We start from the raw sequence: 26,592 nt of genomic DNA, 5'->3' as shown, positions 1-26,592 counted from the left end.
AAAATAAGTGATTTGTACTAGATCAAACACCGAAGTGAGTATGCAGTTTAAGTATGTAGTAAGCTGGTACGGGTATTAGGATACACCCATTGGCTACAGGAGCATCATGATATGCCTATTGAAACTGAAAAGGCACGTGCCTCTCTTTATTCAATTGCGGATATATATTGAACAAACGTAAACTCAACATGTAATAATTTCAACCATTTTACTGAGTTACAGTTCATATAAGTAAGTCAGTCAATTGAAATAAATTCATTAGGCCTTGATCTATGGATTTCACATGACTGGGCAGGGGCACAGCCATGCCTTGGCCTGGGAGGGCATAGGCTCACCCACTGGGGAGCCAGGCTCAGCCAATCAAAAATATTTTTCCCCACAAAAGTGCTTTATTACAGACAGAAATACTCCTCAGTTTCATCAGCTGTCCAGGTGACTGGTCTCAGACGATCCCGCAGGTGAAGAAGCCGGATGTGGAGGTCCTGGACTGGCGTGGTTACACGTTGTCTGTGGTTGTGAGGCTGGTTGGACACCGCCAAATTCTCAAAAAATAAGTTGTAGGAGAACTATGGTAGAGAAATGAACATTCCATTGTCTGGCAACAGCTCGGGGACGTTCCTGCAGTCAGCATGCCAATTACACGCTCCTTCAAAACTTGAGACATCTGTGGCATTGTGTTGTGTGACAAAACTGCACATTTTAGAGTGGCCTTTTATTGTCCCCAACATAAGGTGCACCTGTGTAAGGATCATTCTGTTTAATCATCTTCTTGATATGCCATGCCTGTCAGGTGGATAGATTATCTTGGCAAAAGACAAATGCTAACTAACAGAGATGTAAACAAATTTGTGCACAACATTTGAGAGAAATAAGCTTTTTGTGAAACATTTCTGGGATCTTTTATTTCAGCTCATGAAACATGAGACCTACATGTTGCATTTATATTCAGTATAAATATGCAGTACAAACTTTATTTTCAAGTTTCCTATTCACACAAAATGTTTTCAAAGATATTACATTTGGCCTCAGCCATTCATAAGATGGGTGTGACGCCCCTCATATTGGTGGTTTGGTTTGTTCTGATACACCTTATCTTCATTTAATTCCATCATCTATGGAGAGAAACCGTACTATAAGGAGGACTATCCCACAGATAAAGTCAATTTCCATAATAAAACATGCAATTCTTCCATCCTCGCAATATGCCCACAGTCAGCCAGTCTTTGCTCCCATTAACCCTGCATTATGTTGCCAAGCCTTGATCCTTGACATTGAAAGTAGCTTTCTCCACCATTTTTTGTCACCTTTGACCATCTGCACAGATAACTGGGTTGTGTTTGGGACAGTGGTTTTAAAGGGTTACCTGGACTGGGCTGTTCAGACATTTAATTTGTTTTACCTTTATTTAACTAGGCAAGCCAGTTAAGAACAAATTCTTATTTTCAATGACGGCCTAGGAACAGTGGGTTAACTGCCTTGTTCAGGTGCAGATCGACAGATCTTTACCTTGTCAGACATGCATCTCCCAGGACGCTCCTGCCATGAGACACTGTTAAATAACTCAGCATTTAGGTCAACCTTTGGACTGTCAAAGTCCTTCAGAGAGAGAGAGAGGGGGAAAGAGGGAGAGAGAAGACACAGATAGAGATAACACCTGAGCATTAGGAGAGCTCCTCCTTCGGACTGGGACTGGGAGTAGAGACAGGAGGAGGTGAGTGAATGTTCTACTGTTTCTCTAATTAATGCTATATTTATTAACATGGTCAATTCTACGATTTGCTCATTATTTTTGATATTGCATGTACTGGTTATCTTATTTTTTGGCGGGTGTTGGCAGGTGTTTTCTGTAAGAGTGTAATTGACATAGAGAAAGATCAGAGATATAGGAGCAGTGGCTAGAGGGGTTCCATATAACGCTCTAGGGGTGAGACTTTAGGGTTAATATGTGACATGTACCCCCACACTTTAGGGAGGATTCAAACTCATGGGATATCATCCCTCTAAATAGCATCATGGTTCCACTCAAGGTTTCTTCCCAAATGTAGATGGAGTTTCCTTGCAATTGTCATCTTGTGCTAGCTTATAGGAGTTGAGGACTCCATCTTCTTCCAGCAGACACAGCAATCTACAGTGACCATGTAATGGAATAAATGATACAATTTGACATATTACAGTGTTCATCATAATCTAACAGTTGGAAATAGATGAGCAAACTGTAGGACAGATAAATATCAGCACAGAACCACACCCAGACTTACACTACACTTACACCTGAACACACACACGTCCGTCACGTCTTTCTTTCCCCCTGTGATAACAGAGTATTATACATTATAAGTATTCCTACGTTGACATTCTTTATTTGGGGGTCAAAGTTCACACCTTCAGCTGGCCCTGGCTGCCGTTAACCATTAACACCCTGCTCGCGGCCACAGGAAAGTTGGCATAGCAGGTTAACCTTCTTCTGGAGATGTCAGCAGTTGGCCTAACTATTCAAACAAAGGTCTTCAAGAGTGTAGATCTTGGTGTGTGTGCGCGTGAGTTAGGGACTCGCCCGTAATGATTGTCAGAATACACTCCAGAGATCTGTCAGTAAAGTTTCAATCTGTGTAATCAATGACCACTGTCTTCAGCAGAACCCCACACTGTTACATCTCTGTGGAAAATCTAGTATTTTTTGTCTCTCTGTTTATATCTCTGTTTCTATATGACCAATCAGATTTATGTTGTGCAATTGTTCCACTCCACACCCAATTGACTTCCAATTATCTGAGGGTGTAGTTACTGTACAGTATGTACCTGTGAGCTGCTACAGAATAGCTACGTTTTACAGCACATTGCGTTATTGAGGTAATTTGGCAAGTCTGACAATGGGGGAGTTTAGGACATTGAGATTAGATAAAATCGGGTTTACCACTGCTACACACAGGGGAGGATCTGAGGGTGAAAAAACATTTTTGTAGGAAGTAGAAGGGAATGTTGTGTGTGTTAGCATTCTCACACTATTGCCTGCATTGCATGTTATGGCTGGGTAAAAATAGAGGGTGACTGTGCGCACCAGTATGTGGTGTGGTTTAGTGTGGCGTGTTGTGTTCTTACCCTGTGGTGTCTGTTGTAGGACATGGCTGGGTACAAGCCCAGGGTGATAGTTCTGAGTAAGAAGCCAGGTCATAGCTTTGGCTTCTTCCTGAGGGTGGAGAAAGGCGAGGATGGTCACCTGATCAGGAACCTTGAGATGGGCGGGCCGGCCGAGCTGGCGGGTTTGAAGGATGGAGACCGCATTCTCCGGGTCAACGGAACCTACGTGGATGAAATGGACCACTCACGGGTGAGGAGGGGAGTGGAGCTGACAGGGCTAGCAGTTGTCCAATTGCACATTAACCCCTAGCTTCTCCCACTGTTATTGTATTGAAATTATACAGGTGTAAGCAACATGGTAATAGTAAGATAATAGTATGGTAATAACCTTATCCTCTGGTATTGTTCACACCTATCAAATCATGTAAAGTGCCTTGAGTAGGTACCAGTTTGGGTTTGGTAAATGTGGAATTACTAGATACCTCTAGAGCCATAGGTACTGCTGTAACAACATACCATGCTTTGTCCCATCTCTTTGTGCTGTGTGCCCTGGGTTAGGTGGTGGACCTGGTGAAGGAGAGTGGTGCATCCGTCACCTTCCATGTTCTGGATGTGGCGTCCTACAAGCAGGCCAAGACTGAGGGGGTGGACCTTTCTGACCCGCACCCCAAACCCACCCAGCCCACCATGAACGGAGTGGCAGGAGAGGCACCCAAACCCAAACTCTGCTACCTGGCCAAGTCCAGCGGGGGTTACGGCTTCTCTTTGCGCTCTGTTAAAGGTGAGAGGGGTGGGGCACACACACACACACACAGATGTAATCTCTTTGGTTATTTTTTTGATTGTGTGTTTTACAGCTGATAGGACACATAGCAATTATTGTCATCTCTGTTTTTTTGCTTGTTGATCAAGCAAGAAATAAACACATTATCATTGTCTCGCATAGGCAGCAGCATAACACTCTCCATCCCACTGCTAGCTTCCTTATGAAACTAAGCAGGGTTGGTCCTGGTCAGTCCCTGGATGAGAGACCAGATGCTGCTGGAAGTTGTTTTGGAGGGCCAGTAGGAGGTACTATTTCCTCCTGGTCTAAAAAATAAATTCCCCAGAGCAGGGATTGGGGACATTGCCCTGTGTAGGGTGCCATCTTTCGGATCGGTGTCCTGACTCTCCTTTGTCACTAAAAATCCCATGGCACTTATTGTAAGAGTAGGGGTGTTATACTGTACGTCTTTTGCATATCCAATGATAATGATTTTATGATTCTATTTTAAACTCCATTTTCTTTCCTCCATTTCCTGACCCAGGTGAGGTGGGCATGTTCATGGCAGAGGTGAACCCAGGGGGTGCGGCCGAGAGGGCAGGGGTCAAGGCCAACGACCGTCTGATAGAGGTCAACGGGGAGAACATGGAGAACGCCACTCATGACAAGATAGTAGAGAAGGTTAGGATTCACCCCATATTTACACTACTCTGTGGTGAACTTTAAGTTCAATATCTGTCATGTTATTCTACAGCCTGTCAACACTATGTTCAAATCAAATGTTATTTGTCACATGCTTTGTAAACAACAGGTGTAGATTAACAGTTAAATTCTTATGGGCCCTTACCAATACACAGAGAAGAAAAAAGAGAAATAGAAAAATAATAACACAAGGAATAAATACACAATGAGTAACATTAATGTGGATACATGGGGTACAAGGACCGAGTCGATGTGCAGGGGTACGAGGTAATTGAGGTAGATATGTACATACAGGTAGGGATAAAGTGACTAGGCAACAGGATAGATAATAAGCAGTAACAGCAGTGTATGTGATGAGTCAAAAGAGCTAGTGCAAAAAGGGTCAATGCAGATAGTTAAATAGTTAACCAATAGCTACCTGGACTAACTATTTAGCAGCTCTATGGCTTGGGGATAGAAGATGTTCAGGGTCCTGTTGGTTCCAGACTTGGTGTATAGGTACCGCTTGCCGTGCGGTAGCAGAGAGAACAGTCTGACTTGTGTGGCTGGAGTCTTTTTAGGGCCTTCTGACACTGGCTGGTATAGAGGTCCTGGATGGCAGGGAGCTCGGCCACAGTGATGTACTATGCCATACGCACTACCATCCGTAGCGCCTTGCGGTCGAATGCCAAGCAGTTGCCTTACCAAGAAGTGATGCAGCCCGTCAAGATGCTCTCAATGGTTTAGCTGTAGAACCATTTGAGGATCTGAGGGCCCATACCAAATCTTTTCAGCCTCCTGACAGGGAAGAGGCATTGTCATGCCCTCTTCATGACTGTGTTGGTGTGTGTGGACCATGGCAATACCTTAGTGATGTGGACTCACTCAGAATGCAAGAGTTGGGACAATGATAATTTGGCAAATCAGTTTTCCTGATTCCATCTTTGTTCTAAGGGCAGCTTTGCCTTGAGAGCAGAAACAAATGTGATTGGTCAAGTTAAGGAAAGATATGTCATAACAAGTCTTTATTCTACATGTCTATTCTTCACAATTCATTTCTATCTGATAATTCTTTAACATTACACCATCCTTAAAGAGCCCCTGTTGTGGCCTCTCTGTCAGGTCAAGGCATCAGGCAGCAGAATCATGTTTCTATTGGTGGACGAGGACACCGACAAGTTCTACAAGAACAAACGCATCAGGCTAGGTGCGGGGCTAGCCACAGTGAAGTTCCTCCCACTGAAGCCACGCATTGTAGACTTGTTCAAAGGATCAGATGGCTATGGATACATCCTAAAAGCTGAGCCTAACAAGACAGGTGTGTGTGCTTGTGTGGTGTGTGAATTTTGAAAACTTGGTTACACTTTACTTAAAGCCAACCAGTACAATGCATTAAGATGCGGTTATAATGACTTTTCAGAATGTATGAATCCCTTATAACAACACATCTACTAATAGCCACATAGGATTATTAATATTAGACTATTAACCAACAGCAGTCATCAGTCTGCATCATTTTACACAATAAGGACATGCACTGTAAATATCGTCCCACCTGCAGGCCATTTCATCAAGGACATTGACAGGGGCAGCCCAGCTGATAGGGCGGGACTAAAGGAGATGGACAGGCTGGTTGCCGTGGAGGGAGAGGAAGTGGACAGCTGCAGCCATGAGCAGGTGGTGGACAGGATCAGGCAATGTGGCAACAAGTGCTGCCTCCTGGTGGTCGATGAAGACACGGACACGCTCTACAAGATGGTGAGTAGTCAGGGAGAAATCTTTCCTGTTGGATTTAGGAAATAAATGAATGAAACAACAGTCAAAGGAGTTGGCTAAAGCACATAGGCCTACAAATCTTGGTCAGTTTAAGTGTCTCAGAGTAGGAGTGCTGATCTAGGATCAGTTTTTCCTTTTGGATTATATTAAATGAAAGGGGGGAGCTGATCCTGATGAGCACTCAGAAACTTTTTGAATACTCAGTGAAAGTAACCTCCTTTTCCACTTTACTTCCAGATCATGTCACCTAATCTTTAATAATAATGATAACATTAAATTACATTACATTTGTTGAGTGCTTTTCATTTTCACTCAAAAAGCTATTTCGATCGGGATTCACAATTATATAATTTTATATATATATGTAAAAGTATGTGTTATTCGATTTACTTCTGCCAGATGCCTTTTATAAAGAGTTTGCACTTAAGTCCATTGTGCTAAATTTTTGCCCTTTGAAGACCATTCAAAAAGCCTACAGAAGTTTAAAAAATGAAAGGCTGAGGGGCAGTCATTTCCTGGTAACTATCATTGCATATATTACAGGCTCGGGAAGTGGCCAGAGAGACAGGGCAGTAAAGAAGACTAGTGGGGATTGAGATGTAGGTCTGAGATTAATTGTGATGTTCCACAGGGAGGCGTGTCTCCTCTTTTCTACTTGGAAGAGATGGGATTCCTCCTTCCAGCGAGCCCTCCACCCAGCTACCCAGAGTGCATCCCAGTCCTTGCCCCAGCCACCACAGCGCTCCTCAAGCTGTGTAAGATGGAGAAGACCTCCGCTGGGTACGGCTTCCACCTCAACAGTATCCAGGGGGTCTGTGGCCTGTACGTCAATGAGGTAAGTACAATGTAAAGCACCTACTATACTCAATGGGTAGCCAAACGGATAAGATCATGCATCCCAAATACATGAACTTAACAAGACTGTTAATGAGATTTGGGAAATATCAAGGGAACAAAGCACATAATAACCTCAATTTCATACACAACATGACCAAAAGTATGTGCACACCTGCTCGTCGAACATCTCATTACAAAATCATGGGCATTAATATTGAGTTGGTCCCCCCTTTGCTGCTATAACAGCCTCCACTCTTCTAGGAAGGCTATCCACTAGATGTTGGAATGTTGCTGCGGGGACTTGCTTCCATTCAGCCACAAGAGCATTAGTGAGGTCGGGCACTGATGTTGGGTGAATAGTCCTGGCTCGCAGTCTGCGTTCCAATTCATCCTGAAGGTGTTCGATGGGGTTGAGGTCAGGGCGCTGTGCAAGCCAGTCAAGTTCTTCTACACCGATGTCGACAAACTATTTCTGTATGGACCTCCCGTGCACAAAGCAAAACAATTCCAGACAAATTGTCATGCTGAAACAGGAAAGGGCCTTCCCCACACTGTTGCCACAAAGTTGGAAGCACAGAATTGTCCAGAATGTCATTGTATGCTGTAGTGTTAAAGTTTCCCTTCAGTGTAACTAAGGGACCTAGCCTGAGCCACGAAAAACAGGCCCATTATTCCTCCTCTACCAAACTTTACAGTTGGCACTATGCATTCGGACAGGTAGCGTTCTCCTGGTATCCGCCAAACTCAGATTGGTCCGTCGGACTGCCAGATTTTGAATCATGAGACATCACTCCAGAGAACGCGTTTCCACTGCTCCAGAGTCCAATGGCGGTGAGCTTTACACCACTCCAGCCGACGCTTGGCATTGCGTATGGTGATCTTAGGCCTGCTAGGCCATGGAAACCCATTTCATGAAGCTCTCGACGAACAGTTCTTGTGCTGACGTTGCTCCCGTTTTGTGAGCTTATGTGGCCTACCACTTGACGGCTAAGCCGTTGTTGCTCCTAGACGTTCCACTTCACAATAAAAGCACTTACAGAAATTTGACAAACGGACTTGTTGGAAAGTTGGCATCGTGTGACGGTGCCACGTTGAAAGTCACTGAGCTCTTCAGTAAGGCCATTCTACTGCCAATGTTTGTCTATAAAGATTGCATGGCTGTGTGCTCGATTTTATACACCTGTCAGCAAAGGGTGTGGCTGAAATAGCCAATTCCACTAATTCTCTCTCTCAGGTGGTGAAGGGTGGAGCTGCGGACAGGGTGGGTATGGAGGACGATGACATTGTTTTGGAGGTGGACGGTGTAAACGTGGAGCAGAGCAGTCACGAGCAAGTGGTGGGGTTGATCCGTAACAGCGGCAGCTCACTGGTGCTCCTAGTGGCTGGGAAGCAGGCCTACGACCACTTCAAAGTCAAAGGGGTGGCCATCACACCCCAGCTCCTCACCCCCGCGCCCACAGCCAGGTCCCCATCCCCACCCCCCTCCACAGCCCAAAGACTTACACCAGCCCAGATAGACACGCCAGCCACTCTGGAGGAAGTCCAAGAGGAGGAGGAGGAGGAGGAAGCTAAGCCATGCATCCCACTGCCCCAGACACGAGAGAGAGTGAGTGACATTACAGAAATGTGCTCGAGTGCCTTGGTACCTTCTGAACTAGATTCAAATGACTCTGAATTTATAGACTAAAACCAAAGTATTCAGAAGCAAGTTAGTATCAATTGTATTTGCCCACAATTCGATTGCAGACAATTATTTGACTCTTTCTCTCCCTTAGACTCCATCTGTGTCTTCAGCAGCATCATCTTGCTCGAGTGTTGATGAGAGACTCTGAGAAGTCACCAATGAGAAACAACTTCCTGACCTTTTCTGTCTCCTGTCAACCTTTATACCATGCAGGATAATGTGGATATCTTGGCATAAAAACTCTGATCAAACTAAATACATTCCAATGACAGAGTCTGTTTAAAGGTATGAATGCAATTGGTTTAAAATAGTAATAAATAGTTATGTATTTATTGATGTATAATTGCATTGATCAGTTAGATGCCACTGTTACCCAACAAACGTATGGATTGATATGATCTTATTACAAGCACGTGCAATGTAGACAGAGAACACTAGTAATACCAGTTCAATGTGTTATACTATAACAAAAACCATATAGCAACATCACCCTGCACCTTAATCATAAAGCTGTCATTTAGATAGCATTTAAATGGTTATTTATTTTAGCAGATCCAAAGAGGCTTTCTGCTCAGATGCCAAATACCGGTCTCACAAAGAGACAAAGTACCCAGTCCCAGATCTGTCTATAAGTCACTATTCACTTATTCTCTGCTTAACTGGTATATTTATAGTGGCATTGCAGTACTTAAAATAAAGGGAACGAAGTAACTAATAACCACATAAATGTGTTTATTCTGTAGCTTTCCCACCTGTGTGAAAGCACAGTAGAGTACAGTAGATATTCGCACACATTCACCAACAAACAACCCCAGGTACATGACATGTACAGACTGGACACCATGAAAGATGCTAGCCAATAGCATCATGGACATTGGGGATACATTTCTTCTATAATTTTTAGTATTCTGTTTGTCAAAAATAGAGTGTAAACTTCAGGTAGTGATGGTCTTTACAACCCATTCATACAACAAAGCTAGTGTTGCAGTGAAGCTGGTCTGTGCTGTATACTATGCAGTTCTCCTGTGGTCAGATTCATTTAAGGCTAGACAGAACCTGTGTCCAACGGGCCAACAGCACGATGACACATCCTCATCGTTAGCTACATTGTTTTAGTCATTCCCCCCCACGTTCACCCCAACATTAGTCCAGCTTTCCATGGCACCAATTCCCCTCCATTGATTCCCCCCGACACCAATGGTCCACATGGCCACGCGTCGGCCCTTCCTGATTCAGGAAACACAGGCAAAACCTCTTCTTCTCGCCACCACACAGACGGACCAGAGATTTAAAAAAGAGAACATCTAAATCCCACAGACTCAAAGTTCAGTTCTGGACGCCAGCTGAGCTTCCAGGTAAAGGGTCAAGTTCAAAGTGGGGTCAGGGGGTCATGTGCTTCTCGGGCGCCTGTTTGTGGGCGAGGTAGAGGAAAAGGATGCTGGAGAGGGCACTGACGAGGAAGATGACGTCGAACCATCGGTGATAGAAGTTGAACTGCAGCTCGCCCAGCACCTCGGTCACGATAGAGCGGTACTCTAGAGGCATGCTCATCCTCATGAGGAGAACGGACGAGACACAGTACATCCCCTGAGAGAAACAAGAGAGAGACACGCAGTATGTCAGTTGTCTTTGCACTAACTTATCTAAAGATTGAATAGACAACTGATCACAAAAAAAGCATTTGCACTGAAATATATGCACTCTGCTCTTTGTCACAAATCTTGCATATAACAAAACACATACTGACCATGATTTGAGCTAGGACCAGCACTATAACATTGGAGGACTTGCTGCTGGAGATGGCATAGAAGAACTAGAGAGAAACAGAGAGTCAAGATCAGTGTTAGGATACATCGTAACATGCCTCGGTAGACTGACTACTTCCTGTCTGTAGTTGGCTTACCTTGATGAGTGTGATGAGAAGGCCTCTAATAGAGGTGACGATGATGATGCCCACCAGGATGAAGGAGATGTGCTGAGACCAGAAGTTTACCTGCCGAGGAGAGGATATGTAAGGAAAACTAGAGCAACAATAGAACACACCAATACAACTTACTATTTCCATTTGGAATTATCCCATAAAGGTGAATATTGAGTACAGAAGGACATTTTCATAAAATGACAACCATTAACATTACTTGAGGTGTGTGTGTGCATGAGTAGCAAAACTCACATCAAACTGAATGCCTAGGTAGTTAACAGTGATCTCAATCCTTCTAGTCACTGGATCAGTCTTCCCAACACGGTCAAACACAATGTTAATGGTGGCCTTAGAGGGACAAAAAAAACAGAGTAACTACAGATATAGTTTTGGGGCCTGATGTGGATATGATAAACTGACTGTATGTGAAGTATAAGGTCATTCTATTTGAAAGCAAAAACAATATGGGTAGAAGAACAAATGTTTTAACTTACAGACACAATACATGTTACTAAATAGAGATCAAAAGACAATGAATATTCTCTAAACTGACAGATACCAAACTCAAACTTGATTTTCTCAGATTCCTCTGTTTCTAAGGCTGTCAAGCAAGCTAACCAGTGCTAGTTGGGCCAAGATGAATCTAGGTCTCAGTCAGACTATGTCTAACTCTTACCATAAAGATTTTCCACACACAGTAGATGGAGAAGAAATAACCCAGGAAGTTGAAGTATTTCCCCTGGAATGTCTTGGAGTATTCAATCCGCTCCTACAGTCCAGGAAAGAGTGAAGAGAGGGACAAAGACACATTATTACAATCAACCAAACGTACATAACAATAGGCTTAGCACAAAACACAACACTACACACACACTACCAGTCAAAAGTTTGGACACCTACTCATTCAAGGGTTTTTCTTTATTTTTACGATGTTCTACATTATAGAATAATAGTGAAGACATCAAAACTATGAAATAGCATAAATGGAATCATGTAGTAACCAAAAAAAGTGTTAATGACACACAGCTGTACATTTCAATGAAACATGGTGAAGCCTCAAAATTGCCCTCGCTAGAAGCCTGTGTTTCAGACATAAGGAAGTGGATGGCTGAAAACTTTCTACTTTTAAACTCGGACAAAACAGAGATGCTTGTTCTAGGTCCCAAGAAACAAAGAGATATTCTGTTAAATCTGACAATTAATCTTGATGGTTGTAAAGTCGTCTCAAATGAAACTGTGAAGGACCTCGGCGTTACTCTGGACCCTGATCTCTCTTTTGACGAACATATCAAGACTGTTTCAAGGACAGCTTTTTTCCATCTACGTAACATTGCAAAAATCAGAAATTTTCTGTCCAAAAATGATGCAGAAAAATGAATCCATGCTTTTGTTACTTCTAGGTTAGACTACTGCAATGCTCTACTTTCCGGCTACCCGGATAAAGCACTAAATAAACTTCAGTTAGTGCTAAATACGGCTGCTAGAATCCTGACTAGAACCAAGAAATTTGATCATATTACTCCAGTGCTAACTTCCCTACACTGGCTTCCTGTTAAGGCAAGGGCTGATTTCAAAGTTTTACTGTTAACCTATAAAGCGTTACATGGGCTTGCTCCTACCTATCTTTCCGAGTTGGTCCTGCCGTACATACCTACACGTACGCTACGGTCACAAGACGCAGGCCTCCTAATTGTCCCTAGAATTTCTAAGCAAACAGCTGGAGGCAGGGCTTTCTCCTATAGATCTCCATTTTTATGGAATAGTCTGCCTACCCATGTGAGAGACGCAGACTCGGTCTCAACCTTTAACCTGTTTGGGCTGCAGGGGCAGTATTGAGTAGCCGGATAAAAGGTGCCCATTTCAAACGTCCTCGTACTCAATTCTTGCTCGTACAATATGCATATTATTATTACTATTGGATAGAAAACACTCTCTAGTTTCTAAAACCGTTTGAATTATATCTGTGAGTAAAACAGAACTCATTTTGCAGCAAACTTCCTGACAGGAAGTGGAAAATCTGAAATCGATGCTCTGTTCTAGGGCCTGCCTATAAATGTCCTTGATATATATCAGTATACATGCACTTCATACGTCTTCCACAAGATGTCGACAGGCAGTGAGAGAAGAAATTGAGTGTATAACTTGATCTGGGGTCGAATAAATGCTCTTTGTATGACGTGTCACCAGTTTCCTGTTTTCTGGAGAGCGCGTGAAGGGACCTGGTTTTGCCTTCTGTACAGCTGTCGTTATAGACGACTAATATCTCCGGCTTTGAATTTATTTGATACATGTGACAATATCATCGTAAAGTATGTTTTTTCAATATAGTTTTATTAGATTATTGAAATTTTTTCGGGACGTTAGGCGTGTTGCGTTGTCTGCGTTTGTTCAGGAAGGAGAGCTTAGCGCCACTTTGCTAGCTTTCCGTGCTAATTGACTGGAGAAGAGGACATTCTAAATCCAAACAACAATTGTTCCCGACAAAGGACCCCTTGTACAACATTCTGATGAAAGATCATCAAAAGTAGGACCCATTTTATGATGTTATTTCATATATCTGTCGAACATGTTGTACTAGTAGTTTGCGGCCAGGTTTTGGGCATGCTCTCGCCATAACGTAAACTGCATATCGTAATGAAGTTATTTTTAGAATTCTAACACGGCGATTGCATTAAGAACTAGTGTATCTATCATTTCCTATACAACATGTATTTTTTAGTTATGTTTATGAATAGTTATTTGGTCAGAATATGTGAGTGTCAGAAAAATATCCGGACGTTGTGGGAAAAAGTAGCTACGTTAGCACAATGTATAACCACTGATTTCAGCTCTAAATATGCACATTTTCGAACAAAACATAAGTGTATGTATAACCTGATGTTATAGGACTGTCATCTGATGAAGCTTATCAAGGTTAGTCAAAAATTATATATCTTTTGCTGGTTTGTTACGATCGCTAACTTTTGCTGCTGGGGAATGGCTTGTGTTTCTGGCTATTGTGGTAAGCTAATATAATGCTATATTGTGTTTTCGCTGTAAAACACTTAATAAATCGGAAATATTGGCTGGAATCACAAGATGCCTGTCTTTCATTTGCTGTACACCATGTATTTTTCAGAAATGTTTTATGATGAGTATTTAGGTATTTGACGTTGGTGTCTGTAATTACTCTGGCTGCTTCGGTGCCATTTCTGACGGTAGCTGTGATGGTAGCTGCAATGTAAAACTGATTTATAGCTCAAATATGTAAATTTTTCGAACAAAACATAGATTTATTGAATAACATGTTATAAGACTGTCATCTGATGAAGTTGTTTCTTGGTTAGTTTGGTTGGTTCTTGGTTAGTTAGGTTGGTTTTGTGCATGCTACCTGTGCTGTGAAAAATGTCTATCCTTTTTTGTATTTGGTGGTGAGCTAACATAAATATACGTGGTGTTTTCGCTGTAAAACATTTAAAAAATTGGACATGTTGGCTGGATTCACAAGATGTTTATCTTTCAAATGCTGTATTGGACTTGTTAATGTGTGAAAGTTAAATATTTCAAAAATATATATTTTGAATTTCGCGCCCTGCACTTGAAGTGGCTGTTGTCATATTGTGCCCGGCTTCGGGCTTGCAGCCCAAAGAAGTTAAGTCTTTACTGAAGACTTATCTCTTCAGTAGGTCATATGATTGAGTGTAGTCTGGCCCAGGAGTGTGAAGGTGAACGGAAAGGCTCTGGAGCAACGAACCGCCCTTGCTGTCTCTGCCTGGCCGGTTCCCCTCTCTCCACTGGGATTCTCTGCCTCTAACCCTATTACAGGGGCTGAGTCACTGGCTTACTGGTGCTCTTTCATGCCGTCCCTAGGAGGGGTGCGTCACTTGAGTGGGTTGAGTTACTGACGTGATCTTCCTGTCTGGGTTGGCGCCCCCCCTTGGTTTGTGCTGTGGTGGAGATCTTTGTGGGCTATACTCGGCCTTGTCTCAGGATGGTAAGTTGGTGGTTGAAGATATCCCTCTAATGGTGTGAGGGCTGTGCTTTAGCAAAGTGGGTGGGGTTATATCCTTCCTGTTTGGCCCTGTCCGGGGGTATCATCGGATGGGGCCACAGTGTCTCCTGACCCCTCCTGTCTCAGCCTCCAGTATTTATGCTGCAGTAGTTTATGTGTCGGGGGGCTAGGGTCAGTTGGTTATATCGGGAGTACTTCTCCTGTCTTATCCGGTGTCCTGTGTGAATTTAAGTATGCTCTCTCTAATTCTCTCCTTCTCTCTTTCTTTCTCTCTCTCGGAGGACCTGAGCCCTAGGACCATGCGTCAGGACTACCGGGCATGATGACTCCTTGCTGTCCCCAGTCCACCTGGCCTTGCTGCTGTTCCAGTTTCAACTATTCTGCCTACGGCTATGGAATCCTGACCTGTCCACCGGACGTGCTACCTGTCCCAGACCTGCTGTTTTCAACTCTCTAGAGACCGCAGGAGCGGTAGAGATACTCTTAATGATCGGCTATGAAAAGCCAACTGACATTTACTCCTGATTATTATTTGACCATGCTGGTCATTTATGAACATTTGAACATCTTGGCCATGTTCTGTTACAATCTCCACCCGGCACAGACAGAAGAGGACTGGCCACCCCTCATAGCCTGGTTCTTCTCTAGGTTTCTTCCTAGGTTTTGGCCTTTCTAGGGAGTTTTTCCTAGCCGCCGTGCTTCTACACCTGCATTGCTTGCTGTTTGGGGTTTTAGGCTGGGTTTCTGTACAGCACTTCGAGATATTAGCTGATGTACGAAGGGCTATATAAAATAAACTTGATTTGATTAAACAAATCAAAATATAATCTATATTTTAGGTTCTTCAAAGTAGCCACCCTTTTCCTTGATGATAGCTTTGCATACTCTTGACATTCTCTCAACCAGCTTCACCTGGAATGCTTTTCCAAAAGTTTTGAAGGAGTCCCCACATATGCTGAGCACTTCTTGGCTGTTTTTCCTTCACTCTGCAGTCCAACTCATCCCAAACCATCTCAATTGGGTTGTGCTTGGGTGATTGTGGAGGCCAGGTCATGTGATGCAGCACTCCTTCACTCTCCTTCTTGGTCAAATAGCCCTTCGACAGCCTGGAGATGTTTTGGGTCATTGTCCTTTTGAAAAACGTCCCTTAGTGGGACTATGATAGTCCCACTAAGCCCAAACCAGATGGGAAGGCGTATCTCTGCAGAATGCTGTAGTTGTCATCCTGGTTAAGTGTGCCTTGAATTCTAAATAAAAGTTTCACCAGCAAAGCACCCCCACACCATCACACCTCCTCCATGCTTCACGGTGGGAACCACACTTGTGGAGATCATCCGTTCACCACTCTGCATCTCACAAAGACAAGTGGTTGGAACCAAAAATCTCAAATTTAGACTCAGACCAAAGGACAGACTTCCACTGGTCTTATGTCCATTGCCTGTGTTTCTTGGCCCAAGCAAGTCTCTTATTGGTCTCCTTTAGTAGTGGTTTCTTTGCAGCAATTCGACCATGAAGGCCTGATTCACACAGTCTCCTCTGAACCGTTGATGTTGAGCTGTGTCTGTTACTTGAACTCAGTGAAGGATTTATTTGGGCTGCAATTTCTGAGGCTGGTAACTCTAATGAACTTATCCTCTGCAGCAGAGGGTCTTCCTTTCCTGTGGCGGTTCTCATGAGAGCCAGTTTCATCATAGCGCTTTGATGGTTTTTGCGACTGCACTTCAAGAAACTTTAAAAGTTCTTGAAATTCTCCGGATTGACTGACCTTCATGTCTTAAAGTAATGATGGACTGTCGTTTCTCTTTTCTTATTTGAGCTGTTCTTGCCATAATATGGGCTTGGTCTTTTACCAAATGGGGCTATCTTTTGTATGCCACCCCTTGTCACAACACAACTGATTAGCTGAAATGCATTTAAGGAAAGAAATTACACAAATTAACAAAGCACACCTGTTAATTGAAATGCATTCCAGGTGACTACATCATGAACACCTTTTGGGTTAATACATGATTCCATATCTGTTATTTCATAGTTACTATTTTCTATATTGTAGAATAATAGTGAAGACATCAAAACTATGAAATCAAAAAAAGTGTTAGACAAATCAAAATATATTTTAGATTCTTCAAAATAGCCATCCTTTGCCTTGATGACAGCTTTGCACACACTTGGCATTCTCTCAACCAGCTTCATGAGGTAGTCACCTGGAATGTATATATATATTCCAGGTGTGTGTGTGTGTGTGTGTGTGTGTGTGTGTGTGTGTGTGTGTGTGTGTGTGTGTGTGTGTGTGTGTGTGTGTGTGTGTGTGTAAAGCCTGCATGTCTTTAAAGAACATAATATGGGGGGAAATTATTCAGGTACTGCATCTTGATATCTCCTCTGAATGAATAATATTTACACACATTTTTGGGGCACTCAATTCTTTTTAGAATATGGTAACACAGAAAACAGAGTATGCTTTGAACATAAATACTGTTTACTTAAGTAGAATGTTTGGTTGTTAAGCACCAATGTTTTGATTTGGAACTCAATGATTTGGGACTCAGTTTTGGTGGCAACAACCCCAAGACTAGATGTGCAACTGGTTTCTGCTTTTCCAAGACGATCCAGTCCGTAGCACAGATGGCACAGGGACATCAGTATCTTCCTGCAAGACCATCAGATTCCATCAACAATGGTAAGAAATATTGTACTGCACACCTGTGGATTGAATTTCTAGCTGCGTGGACCTGACCGGAGGACAATGAGCCCCGCACACTACACAGACCTCAACGCAACAAACTAGTGTGAACCGGATCGAAGCAGAGAGGAGGCCTTTTGGGGTACTGGCAGGGTGAAACGTGTTCACCCTTCCCCAAGTTAAGTAGCCTGCACCTCTTTCATTTCATCCGCAGCCATTGACAATCCTCAAATTCCATTTAGCCATTGGATTGAAAGACAAGTCATTGTGAATTACAGCTATTATTCTGGCTGAACACTCCCAGTGTCTCCCCCACTGGCTTTTGCTCCAAATACTTTGAATACCTTCACTATCGTGAAGAGGCATTGTCCTCTAAAAAATCCCCAATAACATTACTCTTACATCACCTTATCAAACTGTGTTGATTTTACCATTGAGTTGTGTGAATGTATTATCCATTATTGTTTGTTTTTGCTTTGGTATTACTATTTTGGTTTATTGTGAATTTGTTGAATCATATTTGGAGATGTGTTGTGTATTTGACCTATGGCACCATAGTGCAACATCACCATTTGCTGACAGAATCTTTGTATTTCACTCAGTACACCACCCAGGAAGCCTGCTGCAGCTCAAATAAGAGCGTGCCTGATGTGTATGGGGGGGACCACGGAACATTCCAAAAGGACTTTTAAACAGAACTTTCACCGTTTTCATCTTTTTGGACTTTTATTGTGTGGAATGCCCTTCTGCCTGGTGTTTGTTTGAATGGTCTACACAGTAGACTATACAGACTGCTCCTCAACAGTAGTTAGGGCTTTTATCAGGGTTCTACTGGACCGATGGTCAAGCCCCTGTTACGTGTGTGTGTGTTACCTTGGTGGCCTGCAGGTCCACTGTCTCCAGGAAGAGCTGGCGACTCAGTTCCTCCAGAGCATCCACTTCCTGCTGAATCAGAAACAAATCTGAAGAGGTGGGGTCAAGGAAACCTCTCTCTCTCTCTCACACACACACACACACACACACACACACACACACACACACACACAAACACACACACACACGATGTGAAGGATATTCTCGCTGTGCGTTGGTGAGGTTGTGACACTTTTGATCATGCCCCAGAATCCTGTCTGTTTGTTCTGGTCCTCCCCTTGCTTGTACATCTGCCTCCGCGCCATGGCAATGCTGCACGGACAAAACACAAAACATATGACATCAAACACTGGCACAAGACAACAGCACGTGATTCTCTCTCACGCTCACCGTTTCTTCTTGCTGATGACCATGTCCATGGTCTGAAGAAGTCTCCTCTCCAAGGCAAGAATATCACTCTCTGTCACATTCCTGTAGATAAAGATGTAATGCATCACACAGGTATAAATGTAGTAAGGGTACTATGTTTACTGGTGAATAAAAGGGTAGGTCATTTAGGAGTGACGAGTACAGTATGTGAGGTGTAGAGTAGTAGGTGTCTATGTGGAGTTAGAGAATGGAATTGTAGGTAATGTAGTTGTTTAATGCTGTTTTTGACTATACAGACTTAGTACACTAACCGTAGAAAGTAGGACATGTAGGTGTAAGGGCAGTTGACGGCACCAAAGCCGGACAGGAGAGCCATCAGAGTGACCCCATGACACCAACACGACTGATCAGCTGCTCAATGGACAGGATACCTGAGGTACAGAGATTGAACATAATGTTAAATTCTATGCCTATCACTGTTACAATCCAGTACCTTCAGATCTACTAGAGGTGTGCATGAGTAGGGGCTACGCGTTGATTTGGAATAGGGCCTTACACACAGCAGGGCTTGACATTAACTTTTTTAGCCACGAAAGTTCAAGTCACTTGTACTCCCCAAAAAAGGACTGTAACACCAAGTGCCAAAAAGGTGTTGCATGATGCAAGGAACCACTTCACAAAATAACATTCATTATTATCCCTGGTACTGACAATGGAAGGCTGCTGGTCTCTGATCCCATCTAGTATAAAGTGTCTTCTGCCATTGTGGCCTTGGGCAAGGCACTTAACCCCCCACAATGTAAAATACTGCACTGATAGTTTACTGTATAAAACACATGTGGTCCATCAACCTTCCATCTGGATAGCTACTGGGTGTGCAGGCTTTTGATCCAACCCTGCTCAAACACACCAGTCAGCTTATCAAGGTCCTGTTGAGCAGCTGATATTTTACATTGCGGTGTGTTCGAACAGGGCTGGAACAAAAGCCTGCATACCCAGTAGCTTTCCTGGAATCTCCTGGAGGACGGTTGGCCACCCTGCAACATAAAATAATTCCCTCATTCAATGAACCAGGGATCAAAAGACTGAGGTGGGCAAGGTAAGACGTAGGTTAAAATAGTCAGTGTTCAGGGGAGATCCTGACAGCATAGGAGTTACTTGTCAATCAGGCTATTCTAGGGATATTTTTGTAACTTTGTCAGAATTACATGGCCAGTATTGAATAGAAGAGAATCCTAGTCAATAATGAGCGCTTGAGAGATAGTTTATTAACAACTGTAAAAATAAAAAATAAAAAGTTATTTTAGGACATCGGACATGACAATGCATGCTAATAGCTAGACATTAATACATGCTAACAGCTAAATAATTAACTAGCGAGATAGCCAATTCAAAACATATTTTGTAGTTTGTCTGGTTATCTAGTTAGTTGGACTGGGCGATATGGCCAAAATATAATATCACAGTATTACATTTTATTTTTTAATGTTTTTTAATAATACAGGTTATACATTTGCTTTATGAGTGGTGTGTGACCCTAGGGTGGCAACACATATATTCTAAGTGATTTCAATGGGCCTTTCTCCATTTCTCCAATAGAAAATGTTTCATTTCTGCATTTCCTGTACTCATTTGAGGTCATTTTCACACTGCAATGTAGGGCTGCACTATATGGGCAAACAATCTAGGCTTTATTTTTAACCAAATGTTGCAATTGCGATTTGACTAGCGATTTGGAGCAAAACACTTGGGTGAACTGTTGGAATAATGGAAATTGAATGGTTATTCTAATTCTATAGTTAGAATATAATAATGTGGAATTTGAACACAGTGTTGTTTGACATGACCACGAATGAAAATGCCAGGATTTATTGTGACAGGGTAGGAACACAGTGTTAAGTGTCTCCTAGGGGACCCTATAATCTTTGGCTACATTGAATGTTTTGTCTTAGCTACTTCATGTAGCTAACAGATTCATGCTTTGTACATTCCTCTTTGATTTAGAAGATACTGTTGCACAAATAACACTGATTTAGGCCTACACCATCACTGGTATTATCAGGCTGTATTACAGGGTTCCCCAACTGGAGGCCCAAGGGCCGAATTTGTCCCCCCAAGTTCTCAGCAAAAAAAAAAAAAAAAAACGTTTCATTGTAGGAAATAAAAGATCGTAAACAACACCAGGGAATCAGCACCATGGTGATCTATTTTTTTATTCCCCCTTTTTCTCCTCAATTTTGTGGTATCCAATTGGTAGTTACAGTCTTGTCTCATCGCTGCAACTCCCGTACGGACTCGGGAGAGGCGAAGGTCGAGAGCCGTGCTTCCTCAAACACAACCCAACCAAGCTGCACTGCTTCTTGACACAATGCCCATTTAACCTGGAAGCCAGCCGCACCAATGTGTCGGAGGAAACACCGTACACCTGGCGACCATGTCAGCATGCACTGCGCCCGATACGCAGGACAGTGTTCCCAAAAGTAATCAAGGTTTAAAATTATTATATTTTATTAAAATATTATATATCTGTTAAGGCTTCCAGTGGTCAATTTACAGTCTACATGTTTTTTAAATTTTTATTATGTTCTGGCCCCCTGACCATCCAGTCAAGAATCTTGTTGATGATCCCTGCTGTATAGCTAGTTACGTTTGCTCTGACTCAGTACATTTAGCTGCTAGCATTAGCGGCTAACATGATTTAGACCCAACTTGCTAAAACAAACTAGCAGTTTGCAGATGTAAGAAACACAAACTAATAGTGTGCTTATAGAACGCAAATGGATTTATATTAAGAAGCAAAGTGAAAACAGCATTGTCGTCATCAACATTGTTGCATGTGCTGCATTGACCATGCAGACTGAACCCAAATGTCTCATGGTCGAGGAACAACAAACACGCTCTAGAAGTGACAGGGGGCGGGGCTAGAACTGTGTGGAAAGCAGCATGGAGAGAGAGAGAGAGCGAAGAGATGACTCAAGTAGCGGAGTAAACTATAGAATTGGACGTTACACACGGTGTATCACATTTAACAAACCAAACATTCAAATTCCCTTATAGAAGGTAAAGTAAAAACCCAAACCGGTCCGTGCATCAATACTGGTATATCGTAAATTATGTTATATTGCCAAGCCCTACTAGTTAGTCAGTTGTATGTCATTATTTTACCTGCTGCTCAAATGTCTGTCTCTCTCTGGCACACGCAGGTGATGCACACACAATTACCTTTCCAGGATTTTCATTGCTGACCATAAATGAGCTATAACTGGGTAAATAACTCACTAACTAGCAATGAATATCCACAAAATGTGCACACATGGCTAGGCTTGCTTTGAGCTCAAAAACGCATCTCGCAACTGCATGATTGAAAGAGCACTCTTGGCTGTCAATGCAGGCCTACAATAATTATACTATGATGAGCTCTGTAGAGATTAGGAGGGCAGTGTGCAACACTGTAACGGCTGTCTAATGCCTCCTCCTCAGATGTCGGACCAAAACGCAGCGTTGAATGAAGACATAATGAATTTATTTACAGACAGACGAAGACGGTAAAACTCTTAAACAAACTACAAAACAACAAACGACGTAGACAGACCTGAACTTGAGAACTTACATATACACGAAGAACGCACGAACAGGTACAGACTACACAAACGAACGAAACCACGAAACAGTCCCGTGTGGTGCATACAGACACAGACACAGGAACAATCACCCACAAACAAACAGTGAGAACAGCCTACCTTAATATGGTTCTCAATCAGAGGAAACGTCAAACACCTGCCTCTAATTGAGAACCATATCAGGCAACACATTCAACCCAACATAGAAACACATAACATAGACTACCCACCCAGCTCACGTCCTGACCAACTAAACAAAAACAAATGCAAATAAGGTCAGGAACGTGACAGTACCCCCCCCCCCCAAGATGCGGACTCCGGACGCAAAACTGAACCTCAAGGGGAGGGTCTGGGTGGGCATCTGTCCACGGTGGCGGCTCCGGCGCAGGACACCACTCCACCATTGTCTTTGTCCCCCTCCTTAGCGTCCTTTGAGTGGCTCTGAAGGCTCATGACAGACGGGCGGCTTTGAAGGCTCAGTACAGACGGTTGGCTCAGATGGCGCTGGGCAGACGGATGGCTCAGATGACGCTGGGCAGACGGATGGCTCAGACGATGCTGGGCAGACGGATGGCTCAGACGACGCTCGGCAGACGGATGGCTCAGACGGCGCTGGGCAGACGGATGGCTCAGACGGCGCTGGGCAGACGGATGGCTCAGACGGCGCTGGGCAGACGGATGGCTCAGATAGTGCTGGGCAGGCAGGCAGCTCAGACGGCGCTGGGCAGACGGCAGACTCTGGCCGGCTGAGGCGCACTGTAGGCCTGGTGCGTGGTGCCGGAACTGGAGGTACCGGGCTAAGGACACGCACCTTCAGGCTAGTGCGGGGAGCAGCAACAGGACGCATAGGACTCTGGAGAGACACAGGAGGCTTAGTGCGTGGTGTAGGCACTGGTGGTAATGGGCAGGAGACACGCACCATAGGGCTAGTGCGTGGAGGAGGAACAGGGCTCTGGAGACGCACAGGAGGCTTGGTGCGTGGTGCCGGCACTGGTGGTACTGGGCTGGGGCGGGGACGTGGCGCCGGATATACCGGACCATGCAGGCGTACTGGCTCCCTTGAGCACTGAGCCTGCCCAACCTTACCTGGTTGTATGCTCCCCGTCGCCCGACCAGTGCGGGGAGGTGGAATAACCCGCACTGGGCTGTGTATGCGAACCGGGGACACCATGCGTAAGGCTGGTGCCATGTATGCCGGCCCGAGGAGACGCACTGGTGGCCAGATGCGTTGGGCCGGCTTCATGACATCCGGCTCAATACTCAATCTAGCCCTGCCAGTGCGGGGAGGTGGAATAACCCGCACCGGGCTATGCACACGTACAGGAGACACCGTGCGCTCTACCGCATAACACAGTGTCTGCCGTACTCTCGCTCTCCACGGTAAGCTCGGGGAGTTGGCGCAGGTCTCCTACCTGACTTCGCCACACTCCCTTGTAGCCCCCCCAAGAAATTTTTGGGCTTGACTCACAGGTTTCCAGCCTCGCTTCCGTGCTGCCTCCTCATACCACCGCCTCTCGGCTTTAGCTGCCTCCAGCTCTTCACGAAGGCGGCGATATTCTCCTGGCTGTGCCCATGGACCTTTTCCGTCCAATATTTCCTCCCATGTCCATGAATCCTGCGATCGCTGTTGCTTTCTCCCACGCCGCTTGGTCCTTTGTTGGTGGGTGATTCTGTAACGGCTGTCTAAGGCCTCCTCCTCAGATGAGGAGGAGGAGTAAGGGTCGGACCAAAACGCAGCGTTGAATGAAGACATAATGAATTTATTTACAGACAGACGAAGACGGTAAAACTCTTAAACAAACTACAAAACAACAAACGACGTAGACAGACCTGAACTTGAAAACTTACATATACACGAAGAACGCACAAACAGGTACAGACTACACAAACGAACGAAACCACGAAACAGTCCCGTGTGGTGCATACAGACACAGACACAGGAACAATCACCCACAAACAAACAGTGAGAACAGCCTACCTTAACCTCTACTTCCACACAATCCCGGATCCGGGAGCACCCCCATCAGTAAAAAAGCTGACTAGCATAGCCTAGCATAGCGTCACAAGTAAATACTAGCATCTAAATATCATTAAATCACAAGTCCAAGACACCAGATGAAAGATACACATCTTGTGAATCCAGCCATCATTTCTGATTTTTAAAATGTTTTACAGGGAAGACACAATATGTAAATCTATTAGCTAACCACGTTAGCAAAAGACACAACTTTTTTTACTCCACCATTTTTTTCCTGCATAGGTAGCTATCACAAATTCGACCAAATAAAGATATAAATAGCCACTAACCAAGAAACAACTTCATCAGATGACAGTCTGATAACATATTTATTGTATAGCATATGTTTTGTTAGAAAAATGTGCATATTTCAGGTATAAATCATAGTTTACCATTGCAGCCACCATCACAACTCTCACCAAAGCGACTAGAATAACTACAGAGAGCAACGTGAATTACCTAAATACTCATCATAAAACATTTCTGAAAAATACACAGCGTACAGCAAATGAAAGACAAAGATCTTGTGAATCCAGCCAATATTTCAGATTTTTTAAGTGTTTTACAGCGAAAACACAATATAGCATTATATTAGCTTACTACAATAGCAAACCACACAACAGCATTGATTCAAGCCAAAAATAGCGATAACGTATAAACCAGCAAAAGATATTAATTTTTTCACTGACCTGCTCAGAATTCTTCAGATGACAGTCCTATAACATCATATTACACAATACATATAGAGTTTGTTCGAAAATGTGCATATTTAGCGGCACAAATCGTGGTTATACAATGAGAAAAGTAGCCAAGCTGCCAACAAAATGTCGGGAGAAATCTTGGGAGAGGCACCTATACTAATCGATAACTAATCATAAACTTGACTAAAAAATACAGGTTGGACAGCAAATGAAAGATACATTAGTTCTTAATGCAAGCGCTGTGTTACATTTTTAAAATTAACGTTACTACGACATACAGCGTGCGTTAAAGCGAGACCGCACGGAAATTAATGGCGGATTATGCATTTTACATTTTTCAACAGAACAACGAATTAACAGCATAAATAGTTCTTACTTTTTGATGTGCTTCCATCAGAATCTTGGGCAAGTTGTCCTTTGTCCAAAAGAATCGTTGCTCGGTTGTAGAATGTAGTGTTCAACGTTGGAATTAGCAGTAAACATTAGCCATGTGGGCCAGACGTGCCCAACTCCCTAGAACGCAACACAAATAAATACCCGAAAATCGCAATATACTGACATAAACTGATATAACTCGGTTTAAAATAACAACATTATGATGTCTTTAACAGCTATATCGAATAAAAACAGAGCCGGATATATCTAAGAGCTATAACCGGAGCTTTCTAGTACGACATGCCAAGGTCCTTCCTGCGTCAGAGCGAAGTGAACAAAGACCGGACCCTTCGTTCCCAGGCCATTTATAACCTCTCAGATCTGCCTAGAGACTCCATTTCAAATCTCACTGTTCGCTGACATCCAGGGGAAGGCGTATGCAGTGCATCTCAACCAATAGAAGACAGGCAAATTAATAAACTGACCTGGGAACAGCTTGCAGAATTCAGCATTCTCACATCCACATAGGAAAAAGGCTCCAACTCGAGTTCTGTTTTACTCACAGATATAATTCAAACGGTTTTAGAAACTAGAGAGTGTTTTCTATCCAATAGTAATAATAATATGCATATTGTACGAGCAAGAATTGAGTACGAGGCAGTTTAATTTGGGTACGAAATTATTACAAAGTGCAAACAGCACCCCCTATTGAGAAGAAGTTTTAATATCGTTCTCAATCAGAGGAAACGTCAAACACCTGCCTCTAATTGAGAACCATATCAGGCAACACATTCAACCCAACATAGAAACACATAACATAGACTACCCACCCAGCTCACGTCCTGACCAACTAAACAAAGTAAAACAAATGCAAATAAGGTCAGGAACGTGACAAACACATTGCATCCGGAGGACACTGATTCAATTCTGATCAGAGTAGCCTAATTGTTTGATATTTAGATTTTAGCATAATTTTTTTACTTGTCCTTCTGACAATTTAAATCTATATTCTTCTTGACCGACTATTTTTTGTACTTGTCCCGGGCAAGTTTTAATGTCGAGCCCTGCACAGCCGTGGGAGAGTGAGAATAGGGAGAGGGGGAAGGGTAGGCACTCACCGTGTTTGGGACTAAGGATGGGGAAAGGGTCCCCCAACTTCCAGAAGAAATACATGAAGGTAAACCAGATGACACAGGCAAAGAGCAGCTTCTGTCTCTGCACTA

General features: G+C 43.4%; 1 protein-coding gene and 1 pseudogene across 1 annotated transcript; one reads left to right on the top strand and one right to left on the bottom strand.

Annotated features, from left to right (window-relative positions):
• The first annotated feature begins 1,686 nt into the window (after positions 1 to 1,686).
• On the top strand, positions 1,687 to 9,537 carry pdzk1 (PDZ domain containing 1). The gene is made up of 9 exons (XM_039014042.1): positions 1,687 to 1,711; positions 3,119 to 3,328; positions 3,637 to 3,859; positions 4,386 to 4,522; positions 5,645 to 5,840; positions 6,084 to 6,280; positions 6,930 to 7,133; positions 8,370 to 8,741; positions 8,911 to 9,537. Exons 2-9 carry the CDS (start codon positions 3,122 to 3,124, stop codon positions 8,965 to 8,967), a joined length of 1,593 nt encoding a protein of 530 aa, XP_038869970.1. The 5' UTR covers positions 1,687 to 1,711; positions 3,119 to 3,121; the 3' UTR covers positions 8,968 to 9,537.
• Positions 9,393 to 26,582, bottom strand: LOC120063749 (annotated as a pseudogene).
• Between the last annotated feature and the right edge of the window lie 10 nt (positions 26,583 to 26,592).

The sequence above is a fragment of the Salvelinus namaycush genome, chromosome 19 (assembly GCF_016432855.1).
Source record: "Salvelinus namaycush isolate Seneca chromosome 19, SaNama_1.0, whole genome shotgun sequence".
Classification (NCBI taxonomy): domain Eukaryota; kingdom Metazoa; phylum Chordata; class Actinopteri; order Salmoniformes; family Salmonidae; genus Salvelinus; species Salvelinus namaycush.
The sequence above is the reverse complement of the archived record's forward strand: the minus strand, read 5'-3'. Positions and strand labels throughout refer to the sequence as shown.